At 37.7% G+C, this 17,401-nt stretch overlaps 1 protein-coding gene across 3 annotated transcripts in view; it reads right to left on the bottom strand.

Moving 5' to 3' along the window:
• The window catches only part of LOC146463823 (venom factor-like), a 45,568-nt gene that overhangs the window by 23,074 nt on the left and 5,093 nt on the right, over positions 1 to 17,401 (bottom strand). The window contains exons 3-18 of one of the 3 annotated variants that reach the window (XM_085084029.1): positions 14,291 to 14,316; positions 12,237 to 12,450; positions 10,305 to 10,360; positions 10,174 to 10,191; positions 9,371 to 9,422; positions 8,860 to 8,939; positions 8,705 to 8,747; positions 8,171 to 8,255; positions 7,810 to 7,909; positions 7,041 to 7,277; positions 5,649 to 5,858; positions 4,436 to 4,546; positions 3,738 to 3,800; positions 2,197 to 2,388; positions 1,340 to 1,501; positions 356 to 430 (exon numbers count right to left, since the gene is read on the bottom strand). In XM_085084029.1, the coding sequence (XP_084940155.1) occupies positions 356 to 430; positions 1,340 to 1,501; positions 2,197 to 2,388; positions 3,738 to 3,800; positions 4,436 to 4,546; positions 5,649 to 5,858; positions 7,041 to 7,277; positions 7,810 to 7,909; positions 8,171 to 8,255; positions 8,705 to 8,747; positions 8,860 to 8,939; positions 9,371 to 9,422; positions 10,174 to 10,191; positions 10,305 to 10,360; positions 12,237 to 12,450; positions 14,291 to 14,316 (1,724 nt within the window). Of the gene's footprint in view, positions 1 to 355; positions 431 to 1,339; positions 1,502 to 2,196; positions 2,389 to 3,737; positions 3,801 to 4,435; positions 4,547 to 5,648; positions 5,859 to 7,040; positions 7,278 to 7,809; positions 7,910 to 8,170; positions 8,256 to 8,704; positions 8,748 to 8,859; positions 8,940 to 9,370; positions 9,423 to 10,173; positions 10,192 to 10,304; positions 10,361 to 12,236; positions 12,477 to 14,290; positions 14,317 to 17,401 lie in introns of all 3 variants that reach the window. The other 2 variants (XM_085084030.1, XM_085084031.1) reach the window with 2 other exon arrangements.

Genomic DNA, 17,401 nt, shown 5'->3' with positions numbered 1-17,401 from the left:
ATTTGATATGCATATATTTATTGCAATTCTAAAATTATATGAAACGTTTCCCAGTATAGTATATGCTTCTCATGATACAATGTTTCTCCAGTTTAGAAACAATCGGGTTGAATTTTCGCCTTGAGTGCCAAACCAAGGAGTGTCGCGGCATCATCTCATTGGCTGCGTTGACCCCTAAATGCTTGGCCAAGTTATTGCCAAATTTTAAAGCTTGTAGTCCATACGTGGACAACCTGTTGTAATTGTGTACCAGCCAACTAAGACGATCATTCACAGATGAACAAAACTTGAAACTAGTCGAGACAGATAAAGTAAGCTTGACTTGAACTTTTTCATGGAAGCCGGCTATACTTACAAAGAAGACATCCTCGCTATCACTACCAGCTCCGACACCGCATCCAAGATCAAGTGACTCCATAATATTCAACACCTGCAATAAGAATTATCACAACAAATACTCCAATGTATATAACATTTGTCACATGACGTTCCATATTAATCAAATTGTATAAACGCACGAGAAACTTACGCGACGACAACAACAAGCTTTATTTTCCCCATTCGGCCATATTATAGTTTTAATTAATTACTTAAAAATGAGAGAAGGGGCTGGCTACCTGGAATAACTATAAAGTTAAAGCAGGCAGGTAGCCAGCAAACAATGTATGGATGAGACACACTGCTAGCAATGTCGATAGTCAAGAGGGCGAGTAGATAAAGTGTTGTAGCAGAACAAGCTAGAACAAGTGATCATCTCCTTGGTGACAGTTAACTGATGCAGCGTTCTCTATCCAGTTAGGATAAATGGAGTGATGGATTTCCAAACAAGCCGCAAGAACAAAACGAACAGAAACTAAACTTATCTTGGCTTGGCTTGCCACGTATAATTCGTAATCCCTAAGTGCTTCAATTGCGTTTCAAAATATTGATAGACATAACCCTACGCGGCAAAAATGCCAATTTGAAATGTTTTTAAGCAATTTTGTAAGCCGACTTACGACACCTTTTATAAAGTTGGCAATAACAGAGCGGTTTCATTGTTAGAGAAAGAACTCATTTGCATTTACTTTCAACAGACAATTATATAAGTGATTACAAAGTATAATTATAATTTCGTAGCTCTCGAACAAGGTTAGTAAGGCTAAATTAAAGAATATAGATTCAGCCAACTATATACACCACAACAAGAGAGCACTGAAATTTGAATTGTCACTAAGAACTTCATACACAGAATGAATAGAAAGCCAAGGTTTCTCTGTTGGCGTGTCAGTAACAGTTGAGACCATCTTCAAGTTCTTAGTCGGATGTCATGAACAACGAAACATCACTTAATCCTCACCCTTTTCTTGTTTAGTTTCCCTCGATTTCTAAGGAGATAAACACTTTGATCGACAGCAAGCAGTCCTACTGTAGTCCCAGGAGTGGCGGACAGCTGAATCTTGTACGCAGTACCCGGATGCATTTGAAGTGGTTGACCAGACGAGTCACTGTGAAATTCAATCTAGATGTAAAATGTAAAGGAAGAATGTAGTTAGAAAGATAATGTATTGTGGTGTGGCCTAATTTTTGAGCAAGGTTTGCACGTCATAGGCGGAAGGAAGTGGAGAGATCCGATCGGTTTATTTTTTCCTGAGCTGGAAATTACCAAGATGTTAGTTTATCGCAGATTTAGCAGCTACTGGTTTTTTTTTTTAAGGGGACTGTTATGGCGATTTTGTTGTATTTTGGTCAAAACTACTCACATATTTGACAAAGAACCTTTTTTTTAACATGAAATTGCTCTTACATAACAGTGAAGGAAATATTGAAGTTGTTCTTCCAAAAAGAACAAACCATAATCACATTTTCTGGACTTCTCTTAAACGCACTGGAAGAACTTGAGAAAAATGGCCAATTTTTTCAAGTTGCAATCCACTTCCATCCTAGCCATCCGCAACCAAAACACAATAGTTCTCTGCACCAGTAGGGTTATTGTTTACAAACCCAGACCATTATTTTAACAATTCCGTTGAAACAAATACGTTTTTTGGCTATTCCTAGTGCCACTAAAAATAAGTGACACTGCCCCCCCCCCCTTAAGCTCATATATAAAAGAGATAATAGCCAAATCGATGCCCAACACGTTTGTCTATCGCGCCTTTTACGACCCAAACAACACAAAAGCCTTAATCGAAATTTAACATAATTATGACCTGCCTTATTTGGGAGTCCATCATCGATCTCAAGTAACGTGCTGTCCGCAACAACTTCGCCACCTTCTCCAAAGAAAAATGCCACGAGCCGTGACGATGGCGACATTTCCGGAATGATTCTGAAGCGGAAGCTCGAGATCACACCCACGCTTCGGACTTTGACCCACTGGTGGAGTATTTTACCACGCGCAATGACCTATGCAGGAGTAGAAACCAAAGGGATTAAGCTATTTCAGTCGTTATATGTACTTTCGTCTAGCATGAGCCCATGACGTGAGCCTCTGTCTATCATACTAAGCCTTTGAGGCAGCCCTTTCCCGGGAAAAAGTTGCCCCAAGGAATTAATAAAGAGAGAATGAAACATACGCATATTCATTGTGTCAAAATATCTAGACAACAAATAAAAAAACCTAAGTTGGAAACAAGTTATATTTTGGTACGAACCGGATACCATCATCAGACTAGGACTAAACTTTTTGTTTCGCTTTCTAATTGTTGTTAGCACTAACACACTATTTAAGACCTACCTTGCATGCATATTCTTAGACAGTATGATGATGGTATAGTTCGTACCGAAATATATCTAGTTTCCAACCTAGTTTTTTGTCATTTGTTGTCTAAATATTTTGACATAATGAACATACTCGGGGTATTTTTCAATCTCTATGAACTGAAATTATCAACAGATACTAGTTTTGAATTAACACATATAAAGGCTCCTCTATTAGCGATCCTGGGATCCTGCGCCTGCACATCGTTTTTTAATACCAGCTGTAGCTGGGGCCAACAAATTATAAAGAGTTTTGGAATACACACAATTGAACTTTCTCTTATAGAATTAAAACGTAGGCGTTCCTTTCTATTTTACCCTTACCCTTATCGATGTACTAGCTAGAAAAACAAACCATAAAATGTGTTTCTTGTTCCAACAAATTGATGCAAGTATGTGGAAACTTCATAGGAACAAGGTTCCTACTTTTTACAATAATTGACCTTTAGATTGGATAAGAAGTATCAGATTGGCTACTGATACTACTTTTAAATTTCAAAACCTGTCAAGTTGCTACGGTTTTCGATGGTCTCCGTATTACAGTTTTTATCCCTTCTTTGAAGAAAGGGGTCTCTACAAGTGAGACTGGTGTGAGAGGTAATAAAAGCCCCGTCCACAACGTCGATGAGTTTTAGTTTCAAAGTTGCAAGTTTTATTTCCGTTTGCAGATATTTTCTTCATGATCACAAGAACACCGATCAAGAAACACGTAATTCTGTAAACAATACAGAAAATATCCAAATGTAACCCTCCGGAATCAAGCCTCTCATTTAGATATAAGTTCCCCCAGATCTAGTCCCGCTCACCCAGTCTAAGCCTCTAAAATGCTTCCGATAATAAGGCAGTCCAAATGCAAACCATGGACCGTTAGGCTCGCTGTGTTAAGCTGTTAGCTTAGTATTTCAAGCTCTACGTTAAAAGCCAACCAATTTTGAGATGCCAAACTCTCTCCAGTAAAACACCCCCATCTTCATACTTATGTCAATTCAATTTACCATAAAAGTAATCTTTGAAGCATTCTTGTTCACAAACACGTCGCAGTTAATATGCTGGTGATCCTGTGGAAAAAATACGTCTTGTGATTAAAGATTCTTACGTTCAAGAGATAAAAGAGGAACGATGCAGTTACTAAACAAAAAAAACAAAAGGTCGGCCGCGCAAATTTTACTGACGTTTTCATAATCTATCCACGATTATTAAAAGCTGGTTCATTGTATAATGCAATTCCAGGAATTTGATTGGTTTAGCGAACATTATACCATGCCCGAGAAATAGCGACCATTAAATTGTCTTCTGGTTGTTCTTGCAAAGTGAAATCAGCAAGATCTAGAAATATTTCTTGACTGTTTTTAATAAAAACAATTATTCCACTCACGCTTGTTGGATATGAGATGATTATAGCCAACTCGGGCTATTTATCATCTCATACCCAACGTGCGCTCGTGGAATAATTGTTAATTATGCTAGGGTAGAGCGCTAGATTACTTGTAGGCATGACATCGTCTGAATTGAAAGCATTTTATGAATAAACTAGCTAGCGAGGACATCATTTATAAAAATAGAAAAAATACAAAAAGCCAAGGTATGCAAGGAACGGCAAACAAGCTCTTTACTATAACCTGTACTATCTAAAGTACAATTATAGCCAATTATAGCATATTGTTAGTCTATTTATTCAAAGCTAAAAACGTACCCTGATAGCTCGGACATACAGGAATGTTCTTGAAGGAGAATTGTAAGCGTAAACGTCAAACTCTATGAAAGTGTTTTGTTCCTCTGGAATATCATCTTTGTCAGTCTCTACCTGCATGGGTAGAAATAAGTGAATTTTTTAATGCCTTCTCCGGCTATATGTTTTCTTATTTTTATGTGGGAAACTGTGAACAACTGAATCAGACTGAAAAGCAGCTTTCAATTCCATCGGCTTTCATGTTTCTACGAGACTACTATATCCCACAGCTTCCGTTTATTCATTTATTTATTGATTTATTGATTTATTGATTTATTTATTTATTTATTTATTTATTTATTTATTCATTTAATAAGTTATGGTGCATAAAAGCCCTTGCACCATAACTCATTAAATGACGGCTGGTCATGAAACCTTGCCATGGTAGCAATGGTGCTGCAATTTATGTTGGAAGTGCCGCGACCGTGCAAGATCCTTTGTTTTAACGTTAGGAACGTTTTTATTGGTCAGTTGCTCCAACACATCTCAAAATTGATTGTGGTTTGTACACGGTCAAGGTAAAAAATGCTAACAAAATCATAGAACAAAGAAGGCTTTCCTGCTAGTTCCCTTTTGGTCCGCGTGATACTTGTTTTAGTGTTCAAGCAGTGCGAAAAAAAAGTACAACAAAGCCTTTTCAATGCTGACATGACGGTTTGAACATTTCCTGCTTCATAAGTTTAACTTAAAATAAATTTTTGTTCGTTTTTGTCAAAATTGAAACACTTTGCTCCCAATTCAAACGTGCGTTGTAAAGTTAGCGGTCCATCTTAGCGCAGCACGTATAAGAAAATTCGGATCGCTCAGGGAATCAATCACAATGTTCCTTTTCAGCTCATACCAGTTCAGCTATATAATAAACGTTACAGCTGTTACTAAAACAACACGCAATGTTTATTTTAAAAAAAAAGGCTTCGTCTCAACAGTGCCCATTCTCTTAGAAAAACTGGCTTGGAAATCAACTTTCATAAAGTTTACCATCTGTCAGCGGATAAATTTCTTTGTTCTGTTGCCTTGAATGTTGCCAGAATTCAAAATAATTTCAACGGCTTTTCTATGATTGACGTCCACCAAAACGCAACTTTATCGGAGTCTTTTGAAGGCAATAGGTTTGAGCTTCAGCTTTGTTTTACTAGCAGCCATTCAAAATCAGCTTTTTCTGACAACCCCAACTCACTCTGATTTTCATTTTCTTGATATTTCCCGGTGTGTCGATAACAAAGTTTGCCCTCCCCTGATCGTCAGTTGTGTCTTCAAAATTCACATCATGTCTGGTGATCGCTTTCTCCCCAATTTTAATCTCTCTTCCCGCAACAGATGTTCCTGTCACTGAAATAGACACTGGGATTCCATCAGCGGGCTTCTTGTTCGGGTACAATAGATTAACCTGGCGAAAAGAAAGTGCGAAAAGATATGCTGTTAGGGAAGTGGTCAAAACTACTATACTCGAACTGCGCCCGCCAAACTACAAAATAGACAGCGGACTTTGCGACTTTGCCTGCACCCTCTTCCTCAACCTCAAAAGATGGTGTCTTTATTGTATAGCCACCTCTCTATCCAGCAGTAAAAGGTGACAAAACTCACTTTTGTTGTCTATCTAGCAATCCTGACTCTTGCTAGCTAAATCATTTCTGTGTCAACTCAAATTTTAAAGCCAATACAATTTTGTCAGTAATGTTCATGAGATAGGTGGTGTCTTCGATAGCCCCCCTACCCCAGATAAGGTGGGTCCTATTCGAACAAACTTGTTATGACAAGTTCTGTTGTTTGTTGTCAGTGGTGTTGTTGTTGTTTTCATTTCCTACGTATAGCAAACTGATTTCCTGTTTCATGCTCTTAAAAATGCACGCGTTTGGCCGAAGCAATTCTGTAATAGCTAACGCGGTGGTTCAATGCTGAAATAATTGATTTGTATTTAATGGAAATAGTCGTTGCAGCTGTAGATTCAACTCTAACAGAATTAGTAAACCGGCTATGAATGTGTTTCCAGAAATAAGAGAGAAGATATCTAGAATGGGCATAATTGAAAATTGATTATTCCTATGTAAACCGGGTTTTTTTCGTGTCCAGGTCATTTTTCTTCATTTAAAAATGGGATTTTGCATTTGCTGAAAAAAAGCTGACAAAGAATTGGTTGCAGGGTAACATCAAAGTCAATGAACTCTAACTGACCACATCAGATTGTTGTCAGATGGAAGATATTGCGTATGTTAGCACATGGACTTGAATCGGGAGCCCACACGTACTTTTTCTGGTATTGTTTGTAAATAGAACAGAAAAACTCTTGATGAGATCAAAACAAACCAAAGAGTGATGGCTCCGTTTCCTTTATGATTATTTCATTAGTTTTCCAATATCAATGTTAATGATTTTCCCTCGCTAAGAATTTCAACAGACAAACAAAGCCATTTCTGTCAAGTTCTCGCCTTGCCTCTTGGAAAAAATTAAAAAACTGATAAACGTTTGTTAATAATTTGATCTTTGTGCTCTAAGATCATTGCTTTAAAAGAATTAAGGTTTCATTTCACAACATTAGGACCCAAAAATTCTCTTAACGACAATGCCGTACCTTGACTAGAAAAGGAAGAGCTGGTTTAAAGTATTCTGCAGTTGTTTTATGTTCAATCGTGAATGGCGACTTGACGAAATAAATTCCATTGTCGATTGCACTCTCTTTTTTCCCGGAGGTTTTCTCAACCACATCAGCCTCGACTTGAAGGCGACGACCATCCGGGAACCATGGAAGGCCAGGAACTTTTTTGATTTCATCAACAGTAATATCAAAATCGGCTTTTCCATCCTTCAGCTGAACAAGAATTGAAAAACAATTAACGTATAATTAAAATCTCTACAGCTTTGCAAAACTCTGTAGACAGGATGAAAGAAACAGTGGATTACTGCGAGAAATGCAAAGGAAATTTACAGTAATTTGTGCAGATCAGGATTTAACAACAATAACTGAAGTTAAATGTCAAATGTTGATGGCAAGTCAATTTATCATTCTTCGAAAACAACGTTTAATTTGCTAACTAAGTGATGCCCGGAGGGGTTGAAACGTCCGTTTTTCAGTTTTGGTTTGCTTTTGGAGGTGTTATCTTCTGTTTAGCATTTGTATATTTTTTGGGCTAACTTTTAAGATAGAAGGAATAACTATACAGAGGCGATTGGATTTTTCAAAACAATAGAGTTTTGATTTCAAAATAAAACCAAGATGTTATTGTTGGGCATATAAATATTAGCATAATGACATACCAAGATTAGTCTGCCATGACAGCCATCCTTATAATTCATTTTTTCCTTCCTTTTAATTTATTAGACTATAAAACGAAACAAAATACCTGTTGAGATAATTGTTGTACTGAAAAAGCTGGTATGCGTTTTCCTACCATCGAAACCTTTACCAGTGCCAGGCCATCAACCGCCTTTCCGTAGGTGTATCTATATTCAAAAAGAGAATGCATGTAAAACACATATAAAGCTGCAGACGGAGAAAAACGAAAACAAGAATTAAAGAATTATACCTGGTACCAGACGTTATTTTTACCAGAAAGTGCTAGCTTCATAAGTTAAGCACCACGTGTGCGGTTAATGTTATACACCAGGCCATTGCGTTAGGCCTAGGCTAACAAAAAAGAGAATTCCGGCATACCTTGCTAGGACTGAAAATTCAATGTAACAAAGCAGAGAATTCCGGCATACCTTGCTCGGACTGAAAATCCAATGACTTTCGCATTAGGGAGTATGTATTTTGGTCCTGTTATGCTGACAGAGAACTTTGGGAGCACTTTAAAAAAATCAAAGTTTGAAAGCAGTAACTTGATTACTTATCATTTCTGTCTGGTTATGCGAGCTATTAGTACGATGGTAAAAGGCAAATGTAAGAAACCGTTTAAACACGGCATACCAAGATGCCTGCATGACAGGAGTCTGGGTAGTTGGCTATCACCATACCATACAAAGGAATCGAGGGGTTGAATCAATGTTTACCGCGAACTAAAAATTCAGCTAGTACAGAATCAGAATTCTTGGGGAAAGAGTTTCTTCAAACAGCAATGTAACTTGTAGATGTTTTCTAGGAGCTTGATGTAGCTTCGTTTCTCGAGTACATGTTCAACTTGAAATCTTACGATTTACTTGGGAAACGTTCGGCTATAGAACTAGCCAATAGAAGAGAAATTATATGCCTAGATTAAATTAACACAGTAACGGCCTTAATAAATACTCTATCCCTACCGTATTCTTTGACTTCAAACTTCACTGAGGTATTTTGTGAATTCTGCATAAGAAGTCATTTCCATTAGTTGATCTTTTGAACCATTGTCAATCACAAAATTTCTTAATGTTCAGAAACTTTATTTTAGTTTTATATAATTTTCTATCGATGTTACCTTATGCCCGTGGAATGCTAGGATGGTCCAGTTTCCGATTAAGGCAAACTCGCTGAGCCCAAATATCTTGGTGATAAAACCTACAACCAGAAGAAGTATAGCTTTAGATTACTGATGCATCTTAGCCATCCGTGTCTTTGTTGTTGTTTTAGTTTTCACCGTTCATTGCTTTAGTTCATGTAGTCGCCTACCCGGCCTCGCCTTGAAGGCAAGGTCTATGAAAAAAGACATCATGAAAAGGTCTGAGTAGCAGTTCCAAGGTGGGTTAAAAGAGTTGAACGAAAACGACAACAGTTTTGACTTTTGAAACAATATTTCGACAGCCCTTCGGTCATCTTCAGGTTGAAATTTAACTGTGTACTTTACAATTCAAACTGAAGATGACGGAAGAGCTGTCGAAACACGTTTCATAAAACAAACTGTTGTCGCTTTTCTTAAACTTTTAACATCATGAAAAGGAATACTCCAACGTATCACTCGTTAGTTTTCTCGAAAGCATTGTTTGACTCACCAGTTTCGGTCGTTAAATCCTTCCATCTCTGCACCACAATACCTTGTGGGTTCTGAAACAATTGAATACTTTTTTTAACATATTGTCAATCACTCTTTCGATAAGTCACGAGAAAGGCTAGCTGGATCATGACCCAGGGGCTTCAGATCAATACACTGACATAAGCTCTAAGATATCTTCTCAGGGTTATATTATGTAATTGTTTTCATAGACTTGCCTTGAATAAATTGCTTACACGCACAAAAAGTCTGCCGTGTTAATTGGACAAACAGAGCATGGAACAGAGCGTTTGCATGGGAAAAACGAAATTAGTTGTCAATTAATTAAATAACATGTACATATAAATAGTTGACGAAATCTACAGGAACAATGAATCATAACTTACTAAAATTTACTACGCCAAAGAAGTTTCTGATTAAATTCAGCTAATGCAGCTAGGCTACAAAGTGTACACTCGCCATTTTAACCTCCCATAGATGTCTTTAAATTTCGATTCCTGGCTGGTAGTGTTCTGAAAAGGTTTTACGAACAATCGTACGAAAAGTTAAAACCGTGATGTCAGGCGTTCTAGTCCAGTTACATCCCTCAAATTTAAAACTGAAAAACATCTGGACTAGAATAATTCGCTGTTTCTTTATGTTTCAATGTCTGTTTATGAAAATATATTTGATATCGAATTCCCCTTTTCTTGCTCTCTCGCATACACTAAAACCTCAGTACTTCGTACATTCTTCGCCCCGTTTTCAAAATGGCCGATCTTTCATGGACAGGTCTATTTTATTAGATGGAAAAGCTCTCCTTACCTTGACCACAACCGTCACCTAAAAAAAGGAGCAAGGAAAAGTGAAAGGTCAATGATTTCTCCCCAAGTCCGTAACCTATCAAAAAAACATGTGACTTTGTTAATTTACCTATTTTAAAATATCTTACTAACCTTTTTACTTTTCGTGGGTTTAAGATCAAATCCAAGAGGCATGATCTTGATTTTAACTGAAACGAAAATTAATGAAATTTAATGTCGGTCATCCTTCTTTATTTTTCCAAAACAGGAAATCTTTTAACCTAATAATATCTCATTATTGTTGTTTAAACACATTTAAATATATGTTTGTCCCAAGAGCTCAATGAGCTCATCTAGGGGGTTTAAACGTAGACTCTAATTACAACATGTTGCGGACACGAAGCAAATATAAACACACCAAGGTGGAAAAAAATACAAGTTGATTATGATACAACAGCAAAACGAAAAAAAGCGGTTAGACTCACTTAGAACGTTTTGGACATAAAAATATAATAATTATAACGTTTCTGAAATAATATTCTCAAACTCATTAATAATTGCTCGAGAGAAAACAAAGAAAATCACTACCGTGACCGTGGTTTGGATAGATGATCCTAATTACCATAAAATTTTGCCAACTTTAGCCTTGAATTTCTCCAAGAATTATTGATCATTTTAGAAGCCATATCAAACACTCGAAAGTGTGTTTCATCAGATATCCAAACACCTCAAAGTCGTTTAAAAAAACTCGGCTGCGCCTCGTTTTTTAACCTACTTCTCAGTGTTTGGATATCTGATGAAACACTCTTCCTCCTGTTTGATATATTACTTAAATAATGGTCAGGTCCCATTGTGATACGAGAACCACTGAGGAAATAACGAATTAGTAACTGATCATTCAGCCCATACCGGTCCATATGGTATCAAAAGGTCGTCTGCATTCGCATCTATTTCACAACAACGGGCAAAGTTTCGATGCTAAAAGCATTCCGAATAGACCCTTCTCCAAAATGGCGGCAACAGATTTGAGTGAGTTAAAATTGAAGTGAATGAATAACTGATACCAGCACTGGAAAGAGCACCTTTACTTTAGTAACCTTGCAAAGTTTCAGCATATAAGGTGTTATATCAGTTTAGGAAATGTAAGAAATTTGACAAATTTATAGACGCTTGTATGACTGGGGGTATAAGTCATACCCCCAGTCATACAAAGGTCTGTAAATTTTTCATTATTCAACTTACATTTTCTCAGCTGATATAACACCTGATATGCTGAAACTTTGCAGGGTTGCTAAAGTAAAACTGCTCTTTCTAGTGCTGGTATACGTTTTTAATTTTAACTTATTTGAATTTTCGGCCGCCATTTTGCAAAAGGGTCTATTGTGCTAGAACTGGGGTCAATCTGTCAAAAAATGAAAGCTAATGATCTGGGGCCAGATTGACGAAGCCCTCCTAAGTTAAAATACATTCCGAAGTATTGTTTCTGAACAATAGCATGTTGTCATTCCAACATTTGGCTATCCTTAAGAAACAATACTTCAGAAAGATACATCTTAATTAGGAGGACTTCTTGAATCTAGGCCCAGGTGACGTAGTATCTCCCATGAGGGGTCATTAAAGCTTAACATGGTCCCATTGTGCAGGACACTTTGAATTCTGTAACGGTACTTATTAGTTTATCGGGTTTGTTACTGCATGGAATGAACCTTTTACCTATACTCTTTTCTATTTTTAAATTTAGATTTTGCTGTATCAATGTTACTTCTAACTCATCTGGTAGCCTGTCAAAAAATAAACAAGGAATGGTGTTTAAAGAAAAGCTACTTATAGCCGGTTTCACGCATTGCAAACTATTTGAAGGCCTATACGGTTTAATGTATCAGGCCGCGTTTGTTCAAAAGATTGATGAAGTCCAGTGTATAAAATGTATTAGTTGGAGTACATTTTATCTACTGGAAGAGATCTATCCTCTGGAGAAAATTATCCGCTCTTTGAACAACTTGGGCCAGAACACTAATCATTTCAATTTTATGATTTTAGGAAAATAAATTGAAAAAAAAATGAGATTTATTATTTTATGGATACCTCTGGTATACTCCAGGCTTCCGCTCTGTTGTGGGGTGTAGATTGGTTTGTCTGTTTGTAGAAGAACGATGCCATCGACAAAACTTACAAGAATTTTCGCCTCTTTACCAATGCTTACGTCACTGTCATTTGTACTTGCAACAAGGTAGGCAAACCGACTGGTAGACATGTCGTCATCATTAGTAACATCCACAGGAAAATCTTCAGGATCCAACTATATCAGTAAGAGAAGATGAAACACTTATGATAGATAAGAACTAAACTTAAGAAGCGTTAAGTGAACGTCTAAAGTAAAATTAGCTTGTGATAAATTTTACTAAACAAAAACAATAAAGTGCCAGTGTATATAAGAAATAGTCATTATGTGTTTCAAAAGGGCCTTCCTATCATTTCTCAGCTTAAATGGTGACGTAAGAGTTTGTTAATTAATGCCCTTGGGCAATCACATCCTGGTTGTTTACCATTCACCGAACAGTTGAACAATCTGCTATCAGAAATTTACCTTCGTGTAGAACGCGTTCACCCGCCCGTCCCCCAAGTGTCTAAACTAAGACGAACTCGGTGCACATGGTGGTGTGCACGTGGGACTGAACCCCAGTTTGCGCTCTTTCCATGAAAAGGATTGGGCCTGGGTACAACGCAGCGGCCCTAGCCCGTTCCATTTGAAAATGACGCTCACAAGTAGGCAACATTTCAACTGAGATAAAAAGCATACCCGTACGTAAAATATGAAAGTGGTTTAAAGAAGGGTAAGTTGCCATGTTAACGGTAAAATCGCACGATGTTTTGGCATCCTTGTGAAATCATTTATAAGTTTCTATAATGGCGGCATTTCTTTCTTCGGGTTCGGGTTTCTTCGGACTTCGGGTGTTGACCACTTACAAGAAAAAACCGGGTAGGAAAGCTGTTGAATTATGATAACGTTTTTTTTGTTTTTGTTTTCTCAAAGCTGCATACCAACCGAAAGATATGGCGCTTGACTCTCCTCGCTAGGTTTCTGAAAGCGGGACGTTAATTCCGTTCCCAAAGGGAATAGAGAGGAGTACCCCTGGACGGAATTTCTGGCAGTTTTGTCATCCATCTAGTTTCCAACCATTAATTCAGTCTAAAGTTTCCATCATTTTAGAAATTTCCAGTGTTCATTTAGTTTAACTTCTAGCCGAAATTTTGATTTTCACTTGATTTTCAGCCAATTGTGTTCACTCAAGACATATAAATTGTGTTCAAAGGTTCAGAGGCGTATGCGATAAAGAGTATTCTTTCTTCTTTGGTGGAAGCGGAAAAATATTGCAAAATAAAATAAATGCTTGATTTGTTCGTTTTTCTTGGAAAAGTTAATGCATAGTGTGCCTTAGTCTAGTGTTTACAAGGAATGGAATTCTCAATTCTCTTTAGTCATTGCTAACAAATGTTGCCGCGTGGTAACGTGCCGTTTTGACAAAAGGCAACAATGTTTCTGAAAAGATTTACGTTTGAACAGTTTTTCCCGGCTGTTCGAATCAATTTGGCAACGATAAAATTGTTTCATACAGTGAAATCTTCAACTGAACACAGTGTCATGTAATAACAGTTATTGAACTTTCGTAGCAGCAGACTATAAATTGATGTAAATGATTATAAATTGTAGAAATAATTAACATTTCTTTGTTATCTACTTTATATATAGTCACATCCCTGAACTGACGTTCTCAAACTCATTAATAATTCAAAAGCCAAAGACAAAGGAAATCATGCACCGTGACGTGTTTGGATATCTGATGAAAAACTCCTCTATTTTGCATCCTTAATTTCTCCTTACAAATAGGTTTGTTTGAGAAGTTGTATCAAACACTCGTCACAGTGTTTCATCACAATATCAAAAACCTCGAAGTTCGTCAAAAAATACTCCGCTACGCGTCGTATTTTCAACTCTCTTCTCGGTGTTTGATATGTGATGAAACACTGTGTCTCGTGTTTGATATATTACATGAATATTGAAGTATCCCAAACAAGTTTTCCAATTTTAAATGTTATGTCGTGTTTTTGAAATAATAACAGTTAAAGTCTTCTCTCACCTTCAGTTTCAGCAAACCCGGTTTCTCTGTTGGACAAAATGGTTAAGGTCAAGTCACATGAATTATCTTTAACAATTAGTTAATCAATTGCCGGGGAAGAGGAGGCCGACCGCCACCTCTCAGGGTTTCGATGTGTTAAGCCATTCTGGAAAGCTTTTACATTTATGAGATTAAAATCATTAAAATAGCACTAATTGGGGGTGCGTGACGTCATCACAGATGGCAGAATGTTCATCGATTTTCATCTTTTCTACTGAAGAAAGATGCCAATTATCAAGAAAGCACGGAGATCGCAAATTGATTTAAAGAACACTTTGCCACGTTCACGTCCATGCCTCTCGAGGAATTTAGATAAAAGTGACATGAATGCATCAAAGTTAATTATATTCAGATGGAAAAGTACTCTTTGTTCAGTTGCTGTCAAAGGTTCAGAGAGCTTTAACTTGAAATGCCGCCCAGATGGGCGTTTCGAAACCAAAAAATACTAAGAAAGAGAAAGCTTACTTGCCGGATAGTTGTATTCCAAAGCTACGCGGTATGTCAAAAAGTGGGCTAACAAAATATTCGGCGAGTGGCAAAGTTCAGGAAGAAATAAAGACGCCATCTTTGAGGAAAGAGCGTCCGAAGTGGAAGTGGACAGTATTGATTTCAAAGTTTAGAAATTAAATTGTAGAGATGAGCGCTGAATCCTTGAATTTTTGGCTGGCAAAGTTTGTCGGGGAGGTGTGTAAAGAGAATGGAGAGCGTTAACCTCTGAGAAGTTTGTACAGTATCTGCTGTGGATTGCAGCGTCATTTGCAAAACAGTAGGGACTTTACACAAACACGACGCCGACGGCAACGAAAACGTCAATAAAGAAAAGGCTTAATAAGCTAAACAATGCTGTGCACGTGCATTGCAAATTTTGATACATTTTGTCGCCATCTTCGGCCAAACAACAATGTGAAATGCCCAAATTCAAGGTTTTTATGGAGACCGTGAGCACGCGACAGTAAATTTTCATTCTCTGTGCTAACTTGAAGACCGTTTCCACCAGTTCTGTTACTGGATAGTTCGGCCACATTGTATAAGTTGAACGAATTGGAATAATCGCAAAGTAGAACAAGTAACGCAAACTTGTATTTTCAAGTTACGTTTTCGTTGGCGTTGCCGTCGTGGTTGCGTAAAGTCCCTAGTAATGGAAGCGACGCCATAAAGTTTTTTGAACAAGGGTGAGCCCTTGGGTGCAAGGAACTTGTTAACTGCATTATTCACTTTGTAAACAATGCGTTAGAAAATGTAAGACGACTAATTTTTTGGTCTTCTTTGTTTACTCCAGTTAATGTTATTTATATACTATTTTTTTAGGGGAGGGGGGGGAATGATTTTACAATATTATTACCGCGATCTTTATTTAAAGATCACGGTAATCATATTATAATTAATAATTCAGTGATAGCGGAGCTCGCGCTCGCGCCGTAGGCGCGCGTGGCGGAGCCCCATAGCTAAGAGATTTTGGTAAACCCATCAGTGCGAGAAATTTTGGTTTGGTTATGACGTCACTTCTGTCCGACCGACCGCCCGTACGTACGCTTACTCCATGTAAGCCAACATGAAATGAGACACTTAAACCTTGTGCTGCAAATCAGGTTTTTTTCGGCGGGAAAATGCATGACCAACTGCGCTGCCGGCCGCGTTTGTTTGGCAGGAAATTGTATCGCCAACTGCGTTTGAGAAAAAAAAATAATAATAGTTTTGAAGACGACGTGCACTACAAAACACAAACTCAATTTATGAATAAGTCTACAAACATGTAAAGCAAAGAAAGGGAGATAGAAAGAGATCGAGAAAACAGGCGACGAAGAAGCGAAGTTCGACGTCAAAGAGAGCGATTGAAAGCGGTAGCAAACAGGCGAAATATGAGTGACAAACAAAGAGAGAAAGTACGGGAAAGGGAGCCGAAAAAAACACGTTTTGCAGCACAGGGTTTGAGTGTATCATTTCACATTGGCTTACATAGATGAACGTATGTGCTGTAAACCAGGTTGTTTTTCGGCGGGAAAATGCATGGCCAACTGCGCTGCCGGCCGCGTTTGTTTGGCGGGAAGTTACATCGCCAACTGCGTTTGAGAAAAAAAAACAAAAACAAAACAAAAACAAAATTTTGAAGACGACAAGATACAAAGTCAATTTTTGTATGTGACCAACAACAGGAGAAAGAGCAAGGCAACTAGCGGCGGGATAAACAAATCGACTGGCACATCATCAGAATCTGGAAGTGATATCATTTTACTCCGATCCGGCGCGACTAAACGTTGGATTTTTCCTCTTGAAGTGAAACGTTTCGCTCACTTAACGTTGTAAAACGAACGGAAAAATCAGCAATGGAATAAAGGGACTGGTTATTCTCAGAAGAGGCGAGTACATTCATGCAATTTTGTTGACAAAAAACTTTGCTGGTTAGCTGGTTTGCAAGATATTGTTTTCTTGCAGTTTTGACACGCCGTTTAACTTAAGCTTAAGCTAATACTCCTAACTTCAGAACAGTATTTTGAGCTCATTTTTTCGGTCCATGTTGATTATTTCCCTTGGAGTTTTATTTTCTGATCTCGTCCAATTTTGCCGTCAAACAGCGGGAGAAAGAGCAAGGCGGATCGCGGCGGGAGAAACAAATCGACTCTTTTAGCAGCTTTTAGAGGCGGCACTTCATAAACAGGGGCCGAATCTTGAAGAGAAATTATTTTACTCTAGTCAGGCGCGATGAAATGAAATTAAGATGTGATGGATTTTTCCTCTTGAAGTGCAACTCAACGTTGTAAACGAACGAAAAAATCAGCAATCGAATAAAAGGACTGGTTATTCTCCAAAGAGGCGAGTATATTCATGTGATTTTGTTGACAAAACTTTGCTGTTTTTGCAAGATATTTTTTTCTTGTAGTGTTGACACTGCATCTTGTTTAAACTCAGAGCAGCCTTGTGAGCTCATTTTTCAATCCATGTTCGTTATTTCTCTTGGAGTTTTATTTTCTAATCTCATCCCATTTTGCTTCATTTAAAAAAATTTGATTCTGAGCTTAAAATAGTCAGTCAAACAAACGTCTCCCAACATTGTATCGTTGGCATAAACTACTG

The sequence above is a fragment of the Pavona decussata genome, unplaced genomic scaffold (genome assembly GCF_977016875.1).
Source record: "Pavona decussata unplaced genomic scaffold, jaPavDecu1.1 SCAFFOLD_174, whole genome shotgun sequence".
Classification (NCBI taxonomy): Eukaryota; Metazoa; Cnidaria; class Anthozoa; order Scleractinia; family Agariciidae; genus Pavona; species Pavona decussata.
This window is presented reverse-complemented; position numbering and strand designations above follow the sequence as displayed.